The sequence below is a fragment of the Phytophthora parasitica genome, assembly GCF_000247585.1.
Source record: "Phytophthora parasitica INRA-310 unplaced genomic scaffold supercont2.11, whole genome shotgun sequence".
NCBI classification, from domain to species: domain Eukaryota; phylum Oomycota; class Peronosporomycetes; order Peronosporales; family Peronosporaceae; genus Phytophthora; species Phytophthora nicotianae.
This window is the reverse complement of record NW_008648997.1, coordinates 1,112,852-1,130,022: the sequence shown is the minus strand read 5'-3', so window position 1 is coordinate 1,130,022 and position 17,171 is coordinate 1,112,852. Positions and strand designations below refer to the sequence as shown.

The window sequence follows — 17,171 nt, the reverse complement described above, 5'->3', positions numbered from 1 at the left end:
AGCCAACAAACACTCAGATAGAGAAGACCGGTACGGATACCGGAACTGCAGCCCCAGAAAAGGTATGTCCTGTCAAACGTTGGTGTCTTTATTTGTTACAACAGTGAATTTTTTTCTGAAACCATCTTTAGTTTGAATTAGTTTTGGGATTCCATAATGTTTACAAGGTTTTGATGGTAAATCGTTTCGTCAACTGAAGACTTTCCAGTAAATACCGGTATCTGTCGAATCAACATAATGCACGTTGAAGCCGTAGTGGCCATTTGGCAATCCTCCTTCACCTCTCCGTAGCTTCTCTTTCTTGTACCATGGACTCTACCAGCCTCCAGCGTGTGTTTCGCCGCGACGCCTGTGCTGGCCGCGTCGCTCTCGTAACTGGCGGTGGCTCCGGCATCGGCCAGGAGATTGCTATTAAGCTCGCTGAGTACGGAGCCAAGGTCGCTGTTTTTGGTCGTCGAGAGGTTGCACTGCAGAGCACCATGAGCCTCATGCGCGAGCACGGCGTGCCCGAGAGTTCATGCATGTTTGTGCAGGGCGATGTCCGCTCTGCTGAGAGTGCAGAAAACGCGGTGGCGCAAGTGGTGGCTCGTTTCGGCAAGCTTGACGTTCTGGTGAACTCGGCAGCAGGCAACTTCTTGGCGCTAGCCGAGAAACTATCGACCAACGCCTTCCGCACGGTCATGGAGATCGACGCCATCGGTACTTTCAACATGAGTCGCGCGGCCTTCAAACCGCTGAAGAAGAGCGGGGACGGACGCATCATAAACATCACGGCCACGCTACAACTTCCAGCTACGTGGTACCAGGTGCACGCGTCGGCTGCCAAGGCGGCGGTGGACAGCATCACTCGCTCGCTTGCGCTGGAGTGGGGACAGTTCGGGATTCGAGTGACTGGCGTGGCTCCTGGGCCTATTGCCGACACGACGGGCACCGCCAAGCTTGGAGGAGATGTGGACCCTGAAGAGAGGAAGAAGTACATGGCGAGTACGATTCCAGTTGGTCGTGTTGGAGCCAAGACGGACATTGCGGCGGCAGTGTTGTACTTGGTGTCGCCCGTGGGCAGCTTTGTATCGGGTGACGTGTTGATTGTGGATGGAGGACATTACCTCTACAAGAAGCCTGTGATGCCCCGTGAAACGCTCGAGAGTTGGTCCAAGAAGATGGAGAAGAAGTCGCGCGTCACGGCGGACTCCAAGTTGTAAGCAGAGCAAAAGTAGGACAGCTAAAGCCTAATTCAGACCAGCTTTGTTGTTTGTTTTCTCCTGCTGAGATAGTGTATCCGACTACAGAAACTCTGGTCTGCAGGAACGGATTCATGTTGCGGACGCTACGCAAAAAATACGAAGTACTACTACGTACGTCCACTATGTGCAAGCAGAAAGCTCTCGTACCTAAACAGGAGGACCCGGAAGGGCGAGCATTTTTTTTTCACATCTGGTGCTGACGTCGAAAGCTTATCCGTGGTTATCAACATCAACTTGTCGACGCAATTGTGGACATATCGAGGTAATCAAACACTTTCTCTAATGATCTCGTGGCATAGCTGGATAACCACGGGACCCGTGGTAATATAGGATAGATTCAAGTGTTTGAGATGTTACCTATCTCCGTCCTCTGGATAGTTGTCTCTTTGGTCACTTCAAGCACTCGACAACCTTGCTAGACGCGCTCAATGCAGCGAGATATCCTATAAGATATCCACAAGAGCAACGACGCAAATAAACACTCCAAGTAGCAAGAAAATGCACGCATTAGGTGTATTTCTTGTGGGGTTTGAATCAATTGTCGCGTAGACAACGCTGTGACCACAGACGAAGCGTCGTAAGCCAGATACGCAGCCCAATGAGTATCCTCGTCGATACAAATACTCGACCATCATCTTCTCTTGCCTGCTGCACCTGTCTACGGCATCTCCGAGCCGTTAACCTACGTGCAGACCCCGCTCATTCAGTAGGCGCCTAGTGGTGGCTGTAGTCGAACTTGCCGTTGACGCGCTTCCAGTAGTTGCTCTTCTCCTTATCCTCCTGGGTGGCGCCACGCGTGGGGAGGATGCCGCAGATCACCCAAGCGGCACTTTAAAATGCACAATAGAGGAATTCAAGAGTTAGAAGAGAGTTGACTTGGTAAACTGCTGGGACTCTAGGAACGTACACTCCGGCGATGAGGAAAGGCTGGAAGTGCTCACGCTTGGACTCGTGCGCGAGGAACTTGGTGTAGGGGAGCTTGTGCCATCTCACGGCTTTCTTGGCAACGGCAGCAGTCATTGTGGATCTTGCGGTAGTCTTCCTGAGGCGACGGGGATGGCTGTTGTGAAGAGAGGCTCAGAACGCTCGCAAGAAAGGGGGAGCCACAGACGCAGCAACGAATCCCCTCGTGGAGTCGATTGAATTGTTTTGAAAGGAATAAACGTGGGAGTTGATATTCGCACTTAGCTGGGTAGATTTGAACCAAACCTGGATGATCACCAATTAGCTACAGAACATATAGATGCAACTTGTTGTGTTGCTGTGTTGCTGTGTTGCTGTGCTAGACCACGAAGCAGCACGTTTATTACCAATTTCTTGTTGTTGAAATGTTAATTGTGCCCATAATAAAGCTCAAACGAGTCTGTGTTAATGAGTCCTCGTTGCACCCGACGAGAGGATCATCATGTGAGCTAAACGCAACGCTGACTTGTTCAAAGGTTTCGACTTGAAAAAAGATAGACACATGTATTCATTACGACTCACTACACTACTGTACACTGTATCGAATCCATGACAGCATACATGTTCAAGTTTCGAAATGCAGAAACAAGGTGCAGAGTTTCAGCAACGATAAGCTGTCAGTGCTCAACAGATAGCAGTCTAACCAAAACGCGGGAAACCTTGCAGGGGAAGAGATATGCTACGAAATGCTACGAAGTACTACTACAAGTACCAGGATTTCGAAGAATATAGGGCAAGCCAACGCGATACTCGTAACGACTGTGTCCGGGATGCCGAGATGCATCATGGCAGACACTGCAGCCAGAGTTTGCACAGTGCATGGTTGCTTTCTCACTTGCTACTGTTCCGACCTGTGCGCCTGCCTCTCCACTTCAACCTGTCGACCTGTTTAAAAGCCTGCCACCTGTATTCGAATCCTTCTGCAGACGATGAGAATGAGGCCTACGAAGACCCGCAGCCGAAAACACACGACGCAGTAGCAGATAGAACGAAGACGCTTGCTTGAAGCCTTTGATTTCACCGGAAGAATATACGCGCGAGTCCATTACGGAATTAAAGCGGAATCAGACGGTCACAAACGGCTGGCAGAGTCTAGTCGCAGCGCTTCCTAAAGCACAGCTTAGCTTAGTAGTCCTCGTCGCCGCCGAACATGTCCATGCCGCCGCCCAGGTCCTGTTATCATAAATATCATTTATTTAAAAACGTCAGTAACCTGCGCATTACTCCCTTAACAGCAATTCGCCACGCGACTTACAGCCTCCTCTTCCTCTTCCTTGGCCTTCTCCTCAACCTTCTCCTCCTCAGCGCCAGCGGCGCCAGCAGCAGCGCCCGGGGCGGCAGCGGCACCGCCAGCGGCGGCTCCGCCCGTGGAGATGAGCTCCAGAACCTTGCCCTCCTTCGACAGAAGCGAGGCGAAGAGCGTGGGCCAGTAGGGCTCCACCTCGTTGCCCGAAGCGTTCACGACCTGCTGGATCGAGTCGGACGTGATCTCGTGCTCCGCATCGAAGAGGATCATGGAGGCGTACGCCACGCACAGTTCGTCGTGCTGCTCCTTGGTGATCGTCGACATTCTTCCGCTTTTGCTTTAGCTTTCGGCAAATAAATGCCGCGAGGCTGGCGGGTCCGAGGGCTCGGCCTATTGGTTGGCGGCGAGCTGCTGTCGACCTTGCCTCCGCGTAAGTACGAATCGTAATTCACGCTACAACCCCAATTTCACGTGGTACACACTATGTGGTTGTACGACGTAATTACACTTTTTACTGCTGCAACATTCGGTATTAGCTACGTACGCCACACCAACTATGTTACGAACACCATGCTCAGTTCAAACGCTCGACGCGCGCGCTTCAGGTGCGAGCGATACCGACTGTACGGCGAGAAAGACAGTCGATATGCGCGGCGTCAGTGACGGCAATCGGGCTCGCAGCAAGTGGGCATCTCGTGCATCGTTAGATCCGTTCAATTCTGCACAATCTGACGCCTCAGGCGCTCAAAACTGTCACGAAACGGCCGCATTATCTTCGGATCAAGACAGCGACGGAAAGGAGAACCGCGTCCCTCTCATTGGTCACAATTGGGGCCATCCGAACGTCACAATGCAGCGCGGTAGCCGAAAATCACTACTGGAGGCCGAGTTATTGCCTGCTACGCCCGAATCCGAGCGCTCCGCGGCCTCGTCGCTGCTTGGAAAGCGTTCAGCCACACACAAGTCGCTCAATGCGTCTACAGAGACCTATGAGGATGATTCTGATGAAGAGAGGGCGGAACGAAACCCATTGGTGATGACAAATGCCGTGACGCACTTCGAAGCGCGAGCACTGGCGCTCCATGCAGAGTCATTAGGCTTGGAAGAGGAGACTATCGGAACAGGCTCCGCTACGATGCTAGTAGACGACTTCAACCACATTGGGCAGCTGCGTTTTGGCTCTGTGCCATTGGGGGAACGCAGAAGTAGGCAATTAACACTTGAAAATGCCAACGAACTGGGCAATGCCAGAGTAAAATACGAAGGATACGCCATGAACCACAATGGAGAGGCGTCTGCACAGAGGAAAACAAGATTCAAGTGTGATCTGCACGTCTGTGTTGTGGACGCGCTCAAGTCGGTGACGCTGAGAGTCACGTTTGAGCCGCTGTCGGTTGACGTTGGCAAGGAAGTGACAGCAGTGCTCAAGTTCACTGTGAATGACAGGTTTAAGCTGCAGTGTCGAGCGACAGGCTTTGTGACGCCGCGTGCGCCCAGACTGTCCAAGTTTGGCAGGCCAAAAGCAGCAGTTGATACTGTCGCAGTGGCACCTAGAGCGAAGCAGCATCGATCACCGGAAGCGAGGACCAGACAGATGTCGAGAAGTACAGCGCTCACAATGCAGGCAATTGACCGTGAACCGGAACAGGAGCCTGTGGTGAGATCTAGACCCAAAGTGGGAGACAAACGCCGTTCATCAGTGGCGATCGAGTTTTCTCCACCTCGAAATGGACCAAAGAGACGGAAAAGTGAACCTCCTAGGGCTTTAACGTTTAAGAAAAGTATCGGTGCGCTGAAGGAGGCTCCCTTAAAGAAGCCGTTTGTCGGTTCGTGGTGGAAACAACGTCAAGAGGTGTATGATGACAACTGGATGGCAAAGCAGACCCAGGGGTTTACGAAATGGATAAATTACGTGTTATTGGACGGAACTGCTCAGCGTCTGGGCGGCGTTGATGACGGTGAGGACCCGACTGTTGGAACGAAGCGCAGATTTGATTTCTCGTCGCTGCGTGTGCTTGCTCAGAAGCGCATGGAGTCCAAGTGGGCGCACGCAGCAGTGGAGTTGTACCATTCCCCAGATATGGACGACATTCTATTCAATTTGCAGGATGAAATCGGCAACAAGGGGCTTTTATTTCGCGCAGACCGTCCGGTATATGCTGACGTCGGCTTGCAAGAGGATCTAATCAGCCTGTTGAATAACTACCATCCGGTCTGGCTCTGCTTAGGCCTCTACGCTGTGCTCGGAAGTCAAGTCATGCGACAGGAGAAGTGTTCGCTACGAGCCATTTTCAGAGCGACTGCCAGAGCACAACTCAGTACAGGGAAGAAAGACGGATCAACTGACCGAAAGATGCCTCAAGTTCTACGTCGGATCATCTTGAAGCACTTGGTTAAAGACGCACATGTGGCCCAGAATTATCGCTTGGTGAAGAATCTCAGGACACCAATGGATGGCTCCACTGCAGACCGCAACGATGGTGGCAATGCCTTCATGAATACCAAGAAAAACATCAATGGTCGAGAGTATTTTGATTCGTTAACGCAGTCCTTCATGCTCAAATTCTTCATGCTGGTGATTTTTCTGGACCGCGCGATCGAGCGGAAAGCGGACAAGTTCGCACATTTTCCGTGTCTATTCCGAATTGCTCTTTCCACCGAGAAGACCGTGTCCAGTAAAACCCAAAGTGTAAACAAGAGTAGTCAACGTAGTGATGATGCACTGTGGGCGAAGAACTCGCAGGTGTTCGTGACGGAGTTCTGCCGACTCTTTTTGGCAAGTGAAGGTCGTATCGATAAGCACTTGAAGCAACTAGGATACACTCTCAGGCACGAGCAGACAGCGTTGGATGAGATCGATCTGGAGGTCAAAAACTTGGAGACAGACTTGCGCGATGGAGTCCGTCTTGCCAAGCTCATGGAAGCGCTTACAACGCTGCCAGTACCAGCGTCAACAGACCAGAACGGAGAGATTATTCCCCAACCTAAAGCTTTGTCAACGTTCCTGCGTGTACCCGCTCAGTCACGATTGCAGAAAGTGCACAACGTCGAGATCTGTCTGCATTTCCTGCAAGATAAATGTGGCGCGAGCGTGCTGGATAACCTCAAGAGCAACAGCAGAGGAGATACCAAGAGAAATGGGCGTGTCCGTGTGTCTTCTTCTGGGTTTGCTGGTTTACGGAGCAAAGTGGACGAGAAGATGGTGGAGAATCTAGCCAAGGATATCGTGAATGGCCATCGAGAGAAAACGTTGGCGTTGCTGTGGAAACTCATCAGTTGTTTCCAGTTGCAGTCGCTTGTGGATGCCCAGACCATGAGACGGGAGATCGAGAATGTGGTCAAGCGGATGAGCTTCCGAGCCAAGGATTTCTTCGATAACCAACAGCAGAGCGAGCCTCTCATTCACACAGACGAACACGAATGCTACTCGCTCTTGCTAGAGTGGTGTCGTGCTGTCTGTGCCAACTACAACGTCGCAGTAAATGACTTCTCGGCGTCATTTGCCGATGGAAAAGCACTTTGCTACCTGCTCCACTACTATCATCCCATGTTACTGTCGAAATCCGACATGCTGCCGACGACTAGCGGCGTAAATGATGGAAATGCTCAACAACTGAGTGAGAAAACGCTTCTGAACAACGAGCAGCGCCATTTTGCTATCATTAACGACCGCATCAAGCAGCTTGGAGAGGTGCCAGTGCTCATGCCTCAGCAGTACAACACTAAGAACCCTCCAGAGGACAAGATGGTGGTCACATTCGTGTGTTATTTGCAATCCCGTCTCATGGATTCATACAGCGAGATCCACGCTGCGTCGAGGTTGAAACGCTGGTGGAAGAGTCCGCTTATTCGACTGAAATTGCATCGCAAGAAGAACCGCAGTGCTCGCGTTGTCCAGCGGTTCTGGTATACGTCCAGTCACAAGCGCTTGGCTATCCGCCAATGCCGCAAACTCTTACGAGCGGCTCATCTCGTTAAAAGCATAGTGCGAACATGGACAGCTAGAAGGCATTTCATGCGGCTTCGAAAAGCTGTGGTTGCGATTCAGCGGACCTTCCGAGCTCGTCGACAATTGCGTATCAATGGAGACTCGCTTGGCGCCGTGCTTGTTATTCAGTATCACTGGAGGAAGCAGCTACGTTGGAGACGTGAGAAGGAGCGGCAGAAGCAGAGAGCAATGCAACGTAAGGCTGCACAGCGAATGCGTGTGAGGGCAAGTTGCGCTGTCATCGAGAGGAGCTGGCTGCAGTATTTGTCTAGACTAGCAGCTCGTCTCCTCCGACAGCAAATGATCGCTGATCGGCACGTGGCGGCGACTCGAATTCAAGTTACTTGGCGGCAAGGGCGTTTAATTTCTGCAGCACGAGATGAACGTAAGGGGATATGGCGACGAAATCATCGTTCAGCAGAGATTATTCAGCGTGCTTGGAGTGCATTCCAACGTCGTCGTGAAGAGACCCAGAGGGTTCTTGCTTTGCAGCGTTTTGAGCAGATGATGAAGGAGAAGGAGCTGCAACAAAGACAACTCGCGTTGAAGAATAAAGTGGAAACACGTGCGGCTAAGAGTGTCCAGAAATGCTTTCGTGACTTCACGGTACGTAAGCGACAAGTGGCAGCGACCAAGGTGGCCAGTGTATTCCGAGGCAAGAAGCAGAAGCTGAGATTTCTGAAAGAGAAGTGTGCTGCTGCGGTGTTGCAGCGAAATGTGCGACTGTGGCGTAGGAGGCGACAATTGGCGGCGTTGACGCAGTTCTACAATATGTTGAGGACTTATCATCGCATGCAGGCTACTGAAGCGCAACGGCGTGTGATGAGATTGCAAGAGCTCAAGCACAAGGTGGAGACGCGAGCTGCGTGTCGTATCCAGACTCTATTCCGGCGCTATCGATCCCGAAAGCGGACGTGTGCTGCTGTGAGGATCCAGAGTTTAATACGAGCATGGGAGTTGAGGAAATGGTACTCTACTCTACGTCAGAGTGCATGTGTACTGCAGAGGAACGTGAGAATATGGCGCCGTCAGGCTCAACTCCGTGCGTTGCGATCGTTCCAAAAGATGCTTAAGCTCTATCGACGCATGCAGCGAGAGGAAAAGGATCATCAAGAGCGTGTTCGCCTGGATCGTCTTCGTCGTCTACAAGAGAGCGTACAACACCGCGCTGCTCACCGAATCCAGTCGGTCTACCGCTTCTACGCTTATCACAAGCGGATGGTGGCAGCTACGCTCATTCAAGCAGCATACCGTGGATTTGTTACGCGACAGCAGTACGCCAAGACCTACGCTAGTGTGGTGGTGGTACAGCGTGCAGTTCGTTCGTGGCTAACAATGACCAAATTTCGAAGAGCGTTGCGTCTTCACCATGCAGCTGTGTCTATCCAGAGACTCGCGCGTGGCTGGAGTTCTCGTCGTCATCGATTCAACTTCCACGCTCTCCAGAGGCAACTTCAGCGTCTGCGTGTGTTGACATCGTGCTGGCAGATCGAGTTCTGGTATGCTAATCGCACGACGGAGTACCGCAAGAAGCGCACACTAATGGTACGCGCTCACTGGACACGACTTAGCGCTGGACTCATGCAGAAACGCATCGCTGATACCAACAGAATCGCTACTTGTTGGCGCACATTCTGCTTGAAGAGTGTTATCAACGCGCGTGTTCAACACAAACGACAGATGAATGCTGCAGCTCAACGTATGCAGGTGTGGTGGCTGGGTTTGTGTTGTAAATGGGCGGAACGACAGCGACGGGCTGAAGAGAAGCGACAACGAGAGATAGAAAAGATGGCATTGGCGATGGCTAGAGCACGTGCAGCACGTATTGTTGGCGCATGGCTGCGTGAGAAGGTAATTATACCTTTCCGTGAACGTAACTTCCACTTTGTGGCAGTGCGCAGACTGCAATCATGGTGGCGCGGGACGTTGGTTCGCTTACATCACAGCAGTCCGGAGATTACTCAGCAGAGGAAGAAGTTATCGACCATGAAACTGGTTGGCAGTGTTACATCAGCCACGAGTCTGCAGCAGTTGAGAGTCAAGACGCATGAAGAGAGGAGAGTTCAGACAGAGCAGCCGCAGACGTTAGGTGCACGGCTGGACATGGCTCTACACATGCTCTTACATGGCAAGCGACTACAGGACATGTTGTTCGCCAGCCACACTATCGAGGTGTGCACGCGATACTCACGTGAATGCTGCCGCAAGTGCGTGCAACTCCAGATCTCGTCTACCATCTTCGCAGCGATCCGTGGTCTGAACCGAAGCCGTCCGCATGTGGAGCTACTGCATCAACTACTGCTCGTATTGAAAAATTTGACGGTGTATCGACGGTCAGCAGACAAGAGCAGAGCGAAGCGAGTGGTTGCGATTGAGGACAAGGACCGACTAGACGTGGATCTGCGCGCCTTGGACACGTTGGTGGACCTACTGCACATCCATCGTGACATGCACCACGTCTTCGTGCTGTCTGCCGATGTTATCACGTACTATTTGGAGCTATTGAAGCCCTTGGCAGACAGAAACGAGGGCGTCAAGGAGAGCTGGAATGAAGCGGAGAAACGACTGAGCTGTCTGAAGGAACTTTTGTCTAGGAAGCTGGCACTGTACAACGCAACAGCTTCATTTAGACGAGTGGATCAGATGCCGGAGAAACCCCACGCGACCAACCTGATGAGGAAGATGAACCCCAAGACCGCTGTTTCCATCATGGAGAAACTCACATTGTTGCTGGAGCGGTGAAAGGATGATGAATGACAAATATCATGCATTATTTAAAAAAAAAAACCAGTTTCGACTACTAAAGTATACTAAAATCCAGCAGAAGACAAGGATGGCAACTTCCGAGCTCATGCGACCTAAATCAGCAGTTATCGTACAAGAATTGCCTTCCGCAAGTGAGGCGTTTGATCTCCCTTGTCCTAACATAAAAAGTCGCGCATTACTTATTAAAGTTTAATCATGGTAATTCTAATCCAGCTTTTAAGTAGCAACGTGACAAATAAAACACATGACTGGAGTTCAGCAACCGGTTTGATGCGAATTAAACCGGTTTGTAATTTAAAATAAACTACCGATTGATATCCTGTCCCAAAAATAAATGACCAATTTAGAAGGGCTCGTGTTAGGATCACCGACTGTTTTGCATAGCCGGGACGTTTTCACCAACCGACTTAGCAGCAAACCCCCAACCAGTTTGGTTTTGGTTGGTGACCCGTAATATATCCTCTTAAGTACGTAATTTATCCGCATAAATACGACTAATCTCGCGTAGGTACGATTTAAAATCTCTAAAACTGAGATCGCTTGTAGAGAATGTAGGCATGTCGCTGGAATGTTGCGCGTATGTGATAAAGACTTAATGAAATGGACCTAGTCATCAATCTTGTCGCCAAAGTTGATGTACGATAGACGCCCGAGGTTGAGTAGCTAACACAACGTGAATAAGGCATGAGCACGCAATGATATGTATTGATGTAGTTACTCTTCGCTCGTGGCTGCGTCTGGGCTTCTGCAAAATACCCCCTTGCTAGTCAAGAAAATATATCGAAATCGCAAATACGCTATTTGCTCTCTGGCCACGTTTGGGACTGCCATTCAGCTATTGGTATCCTCTTGTCGCGGAGCCTGCTGGCGGACTAATTTGAGCTTCGAAGAGTAGTTTCCAAAGTACTTTTTGATGACTGTACAGGCCTGGTTGTAGTATTTTTTCGTCTGCATAGGGTCGAACACCACGGCTCTACTTTTGTCGTTGTCAAATACAACACCTGCCTAGTGTCCATCGAGATAAACCGGCACCAGAATCATTCGGTTGCTCGACCGAAGAGGGGAGCTTGCAATCACTTGCAACTTCATTGCTTCATCGTGAACTCTTGCGTAGAGTGGGTTGACCGCACCAATACAGCTCCTCTTATGCTCATCTTGATCTTGGTCCATGAGGTGGCTCATGACAAGTTTCATGCACGAATCGTCTAGCCACTCCAATCGCCTGAAGAATGCCATCTCTTCGATACCGACCTGTCCGAATCTTGTGTCCATAGTAGTCTTTAAATTCACGGTCTCCAATCTTTTTGCGCAGGCTTGTAAATCTACCGTGACACAGTTGTTGAGAGGGCTGGGAAGTGTAATTCGGGCAAAGCGAGAAACTCTGATCCACGCTGCTAGATCACAAAAAACATCGAACTTCGGAGATTCGTCATGCCAATCTCTCATTGTGATAAAATCTTTCTCCGCGAATGTGCCAAGTTTCTTGATAGATACCTTCATTCTGCCAGCTTCATCGTCGCTTGGAAAGGACTTCCGATACATGTTTATACCTGCGATGCACTTGGTAACGTAGTTGTTCGGAAAAACAATCGTGACCTTCTTGTGGACCTTCTGCTTTCGTGCAAGCTGCACGATAGAGGTGGCCTTCCAAGTTGATGCATCAACTTTGGCAATACTGTGAAGGACCGGCAAAGCATCCTCAACATTGGAACTGCATGCCAATGTCTTACGCACAAGTGTCAGATCCTTTTCTGGAACTAACGTTCCTTGAACAAGAGCTTTTGCTTCTGCAATAGACTCATCCATTCGGAGTTTCTTCGCCTCACGCGCTTGTTTCCGCCTAATTTTTGACCTTCCATTGCTTTTCACACTGGTGCTAGCTCGAAACTCCCCTGAGATACCTTCATGACTGGAGCTGTCACCAGGACTGCTGTCACCCCTTTCCTTTGACCGACGTTTTCGAAGTACTAGTTGACACGTGGCTTCGGTAGGCTGGTCTGCAAACTCTCTTTCAGCGCGCACCGACTGGTTATCGTCATCAACCGAGTGATTGCCTTCGGCGTTGGTAGTATCCACCAATGGAACGGATTTCTCCGCCAAAGATGTGGTGTCGTTCACGGACTGTGACAACTCCGATGCTGCAGCCTTGTCCACTAAATCGATTGTGTTGCTTGGCTTCTAGATCGTACAAGACACCGACTGGATGGTTGGAGTTTTCAACTGGTTGGTTGCGGTGCCCGACTGTTTGGTGATGACCACTGACTGGTTGGTTTTCTGGATCTTGGCAGATTTTAGAGTGCGTGAGGTAGGTGTATTCTTGTTTCCGGGTTGAACAAGCCCAAATAATTCCGTATCGTCGTTGTCGCTATCTGGAGATACCATATCTCGCACTCGGGTAATTATTCGGTTCGTTTCAGCTAGTAGTCGATCGCATTCATCTGGTAGCTGCTCACTTTCACCATTAATCGAATCTCCACAGTCACTTTCCACATTGAAATCATCCACGGTGGTATTGTTTTGCGCTGTATTGGCGGCCTCGTGTGTTGGCGGTACAGATGAGCTGTCGCTGTCTGCAAGTTCGGCGTCGTGCTACACATAAAAATCTCCACTTGGTGCTCTAAGTAGACTCTCGACAGAAGTAGTTTGAGGCTTCATCAGAGTCGGCACCACTCCTTCACGTACGCACTCTCCAAACTCACGAAACACTTCTGTCATCCGAAGGAATGTTCGTGTGCCATGAGAGCTCATTGCCTCAACGACGCCCCGGCAATGTCCATGGCCGTTTTCCACTTTGTTGTTCCATTTAACACAGCGTGCTCGACGGATCGTATGTGTGCTGTCTGGACTCGTAGTGGCGAGCATGAAATATCTTCATCAGACTCGTCCTCCTCGGGACGGTTGGTTTCTGCCTGTAGTAACCATCGTGAATGAGTGTAGTTCAAAGGGATTACTTTCATCTTTTGCATTGAAGCACGAGCATGCATCGTATGATGACATGGAGGCAGTAGAGTGCGCATAAAGAATCAGGAGCATGAACATGTCTGTGCATAAACAAAAAGGTGTCAGTCATCTAACCGACAGTAATTAAACCGTTTTAATCTCAACTTACCGAAACATTAACTGTGTATTCGCGTCCTGTTCTTCGGATTTCCAGTCTGACGATACCGTCTTGTAGCCAACCACCCTCATAGGACAAGACTCCGCTCTTGAGAAGTTCATTCTCTTGGTAGACGAGCTCGAACGCGTGTGGGCTTACCAATCCTGCTAATCGAAGTAACATGTCATCCGCTCCATGGTAGTGACGGGACCCAATTACGTTAAACCGAGGCGCATACTCCAGCTTCGCCGTCGACTGCAAGAAGACCAGCGTTTCAACGCACTCGTCAAGTTCCATTTCGGGTTTCAGAATTTCCTTTAGTAATCCCCACGCAGATTCAAGACTACAAGACCCAAAGGATTAGATTTTATCGATAAAAAGAATGAAGACGTGCATACCGGTTGTTAGTATGGTTGCCAAGATGCGCGACGTGACCTCGTTCGTACACAGTCCATATCTCCTTACAAGAATGTCAATTTTGCATAAAATAGTCAAGAAGAGGGTGCTTCGGCTTTGGTAGTTCGCTCTGCTCATCGAAACCATTCAGAATGTAGTACATATAACGAAGGCCTCGGTCATACTCGTCCTTGCCCTTTGTGGTCGCCATCATATCCACAGCATCCTCCACTCGATCCACGTCTACCGCGTTACGCCCACCGTACACCGCCTTTGCCATCTCAGTGCGCAGGTATTTTTTTGTAGATGGAAGTGGCAGATCAAGACTCGAGCCAAGAGGAACTCCTTCTGTAAATGACTCAGCTCGCCAAAGTCCTTGTCAATCATGAACACTCGAATACGATCCCAGGTTGGATTGTTACCCTTGAGGGCTTCAATGGCATCCTTCATGCAAGCGTGACTATCATTTTCTACCAGCGAAAGCTGAATGTATTGTCCCTGTTAAGAAATGCACATCGATGTTAGTCTGTTACGTTCGTATGTCACCAACAACAACCGATAGATCACCAACCAGCGGACCAACCAGTTACCAACTGGCGGCCACCCAGCTACCAACTGGTCACCGATCCGAAACCAACTGATCATTAATCTTCGGTAGTACTTACGTGCCCAATGTGCCGTCGATCATGAAGCTGAAGAGCTTATACTTCGAAGCGTTTGTTCCGAGTCCAGCATTACTACCTCCGGAAAGGCTTCAAAGAAGCGCTTCATTTACCGACTCTGGATGGTAATGGTTTGAGTTGTCTTTGTTTCGTCAACGAACACCGTGGCATTGTTACCTCGATACGAGCAAAATTTCCTCAGCACCGCCTCCAGTCTTTTTTCAACGGTGGTTGTCCACGTCGCTTGGTTTTTAGCCGCTGCACCAAGTTGTGGACATCTCGCAGTATCACGCGCTTATCTGCACAAAATAATAGCACAGTTCAGTTTTACACAGAGCAAACTAGACTCTAAAAGTTACGATACCTGTCGTCTCTTGGAGATATTTGAGAATCCTCTTTGGTTTGGATTGGCCTTGATCAGCTCGTCCACGAAGTCGAGGACGTCAGGATCCATAACACGCCTTGTCGAAGGGTAGTTCGCGTAAACTTCCTTTCGAAGTCGGTGGTTGTGGGTTCTGTTGTGCGTAGTAACACAGATTCTCCAGCTATTGGTTGTAGGACAGCGAGAAACTGTAGCAGATACACCCAGTACTACGACCAATGTGGCCAGTTCTCGTGCCGTCCCCTCGAGGTTTCGTACCCCAGCCATGCATACAGAGCAGCTTCTTGTAGTAGTCTCCAAAGCATTCAGGCACGAGCCCGCCCTCCCTCAACTTCTTCTTCTTCCTAATCTTGTCATTTCGAGTAGAAACCCTTGTACAAGTGCGAATACGGTAAAGCTGCGACGTCTGCGCCTCGTACTGCCGTAAGTTCTTGAAGAAATCATCCCAGGTGTCGTGCCAGCGTTGAAACGAGGGTGCTGTCTCGCTCACTGATCCTGCCTCGCTGTCAAAAGAGTCAGATCCAAGCCCAGAGTCGCTCGAATTGCAAGCTTTTCGTACAAGCGGTCTCCTTTTGTCATGCCCGTTCGAGACAGATCTGTCGTCACTGTCGCTCATAATCGTCGTGAATACTGCCGTAGCAGGCGATATCTGGCTGTCTACGCACGATCGCTTGCGTCCGGAGCGCGCAAAGGGAGAAGGGGTGTGGGGTGTAAGGCAACGGATTCCTGGAATGAAAGGCTCGCAGGACGTGCGCAAATCTCCCCTCCGTTTTTCCAAATTTCAAAATTTTGTCGAGACCGTAATTTATGTAAAATACGAAGCCGCAGTAGATTACGGTCGTTGTGTCGTCTTTGTCTCGTCCCGGCTGTGCATTTTTGTTTGTGATCCTATTCACTTCCATTTAGAAGAGCTAAGCCTTACTTTTCTGGAGTGCCAGGTTGAGATTAAACGGCTCGGGGTCTTAGCTGACGCGCAATAAGTTATTTGCGGAGGCGGACCCAGCGCCGAGCTCAGCGTCGAGCCCACCAGCGAGCCGCGCACTGCACTCGCCAGTACATGTACGGGGGCCAAGCGAAGCGCGGCTGGTTTTGATTTTTGTATTATCAGGCAAGTCGTGGTTTTAACCGACAGAGTAGGTCGTAAGATAAATTATGTGATTTGTAAAATACTGTGATTATTGAGTTTTGGACAGGCTGTGTACATGTTGGATAAAATATACTCAGCTTTTATGGACATGTCCAAATTTGGACACTTAATGCATCAATTGCAGCAAACTATACCGGAAGACCTTGAAGATTCCTATAAATATGACGAAGTGTATGCTGCTTGCGTTGTTCAGTTCATCTGGATTCACACTCACAACCCAACCTACAAAGTCTTCAGTAAGTTTTAATGTTACCCGCGCAATGTCGTTCTAATCATTGACACACACAGAAAACTGTTTCCCGGTTGCATCTGGAACGACCACTAGCCAAGCCCCGAGTACTTAAGCGCCGACTACCCTGGCACCAGCAACACAAGATCCAGATGCCACGCCAACGTCATGTACCAACGTCGCTCAGAATGATGGTACATGTGGTGCCTCAAACGGTAGCAAATACTGCCCCGGGACGCAATGTTGTAGCCAGCAGTGATCAGAAGATAACGTGTTTTATTATACGGAAGATCGATCACTGGCGTAATAGTCACTGCAATGCAACAAGAAACAATAATAATAACTTAGCAATACAATGAGTATATTGCCACATGAGCTACCTTCTGAGAAGTTACGTCCTCATGAACAGCCATCAGTCGGTTGGGGTAGTGTCGACGAGGGTGCTTGCGTTTCACATACCAAGGTTAGCACGAAGAAAGGTTAGCGCCTCGAAATTAGCATTAGCAAGCCTTCCTCTCTGCGGGGTCAGAATGAGCCCCGTCTGCGCGAATAGACGCTCGCACGCGTTGCTCGTGGCGGAACCTTCGTCAGCAGCGAGTTTGTAGACCACCGATGACTGTCCCGTTCTTCGCGCTGCCGAGCCTTCCAGTAGAATTGTCATGGCGAAGTCTGGAGCGCGGTCCCTCTTGCGTTTCTCGTCAATGACAGATGGTCACGTTACAAATTTCGCAACGGGTTTAGCCTCGGCGGCCCTTAATGGAGCACCATTTGCCACCTTAATGGCTGCATTCTCGAAATTTGGTGATTGCACAATTTTTGAAGATGGATTCAGATGGGTATCCAAATCTGAGTACCGATCCAGGAGAGTTGAACAGCTGTCGGTTGTGGGCCATCGAAGTCTCCTCATCCTGGAGCATTTTGCAGACACTGTCGAGCACGCACAGATACCGTTGAGTGCCATGAGGTTCCGGTGGACAGACGCAGAGGGGAGAAAGTGTAATTGGCTCACTGCGTGCCCACTACTTCGGCTTACACGTTAGCGCACGTGTAT

At 50.0% G+C, this 17,171-nt stretch overlaps 7 protein-coding genes across 7 annotated transcripts in view; 2 read left to right on the top strand and 5 right to left on the bottom strand.

Annotated features, from left to right (window-relative positions):
* The first annotated feature begins 223 nt into the window (after positions 1-223).
* PPTG_07301 (hypothetical protein) lies at positions 224-1,273 on the top strand. Its single transcript, XM_008901468.1, has one exon. The coding sequence runs from the start codon at positions 309-311 to the stop codon at positions 1,200-1,202; it is 894 nt and encodes a 297-aa protein (XP_008899716.1). The 5' UTR covers positions 224-308; the 3' UTR covers positions 1,203-1,273.
* Positions 1,229-2,382, bottom strand: PPTG_07300 (hypothetical protein). The gene is made up of 2 exons (XM_008901467.1): positions 2,152-2,382; positions 1,229-2,073 (listed from the first exon to the last, which is right to left on the bottom strand). Exons 1-2 carry the CDS (start codon positions 2,262-2,264, stop codon positions 1,959-1,961), a joined length of 228 nt encoding a protein of 75 aa, XP_008899715.1. The 5' UTR covers positions 2,265-2,382; the 3' UTR covers positions 1,229-1,958.
* Positions 2,383-2,706: 324 nt separating this feature from the next.
* PPTG_07299 (hypothetical protein) lies at positions 2,707-3,878 on the bottom strand. Its single transcript, XM_008901466.1, has 2 exons — positions 3,463-3,878; positions 2,707-3,380 (listed from the first exon to the last, which is right to left on the bottom strand). The coding sequence occupies exons 1-2, from the start codon at positions 3,775-3,777 to the stop codon at positions 3,333-3,335; spliced, it is 363 nt and encodes a 120-aa protein (XP_008899714.1). The 5' UTR covers positions 3,778-3,878; the 3' UTR covers positions 2,707-3,332.
* Positions 3,879-4,020: 142 nt separating this feature from the next.
* PPTG_07298 (hypothetical protein) lies at positions 4,021-10,469 on the top strand. The gene has a single exon (XM_008901465.1). The coding sequence runs from the start codon at positions 4,100-4,102 to the stop codon at positions 10,181-10,183; it is 6,084 nt and encodes a 2,027-aa protein (XP_008899713.1). The 5' UTR covers positions 4,021-4,099; the 3' UTR covers positions 10,184-10,469.
* Positions 10,470-12,951: 2,482 nt separating this feature from the next.
* On the bottom strand, positions 12,952-13,601 carry PPTG_07297 (hypothetical protein; the record flags this gene model as incomplete). Its single annotated transcript, XM_008901464.1, has 2 exons — positions 12,952-13,116; positions 13,317-13,601. The coding sequence occupies 2 exons, from the start codon at positions 13,599-13,601 to the stop codon at positions 12,952-12,954; spliced, it is 450 nt and encodes a 149-aa protein (XP_008899712.1).
* A 175-nt stretch (positions 13,602-13,776) lies between these two features.
* PPTG_07296 (hypothetical protein) lies at positions 13,777-15,323 on the bottom strand (the record flags this gene model as incomplete). Its single annotated transcript, XM_008901463.1, has 5 exons — positions 13,777-14,048; positions 14,123-14,198; positions 14,727-14,932; positions 15,003-15,247; positions 15,304-15,323. 5 exons carry the CDS (start codon positions 15,321-15,323, stop codon positions 13,777-13,779), a joined length of 819 nt encoding a protein of 272 aa, XP_008899711.1.
* Positions 15,324-16,242: 919 nt separating this feature from the next.
* PPTG_22079 (hypothetical protein) overlaps positions 16,243-17,171 on the bottom strand; it is a gene marked incomplete at both ends in the record, with an annotated part of 4,374 nt that continues 3,445 nt past the window's right edge. The window contains 3 exons of the mRNA XM_008901686.1: positions 16,243-16,433; positions 16,580-16,814; positions 16,975-17,047. Coding sequence (XP_008899934.1) covers positions 16,243-16,433; positions 16,580-16,814; positions 16,975-17,047 — 499 coding nt within the window. The remainder of the gene's footprint in view (positions 16,434-16,579; positions 16,815-16,974; positions 17,048-17,171) is intronic.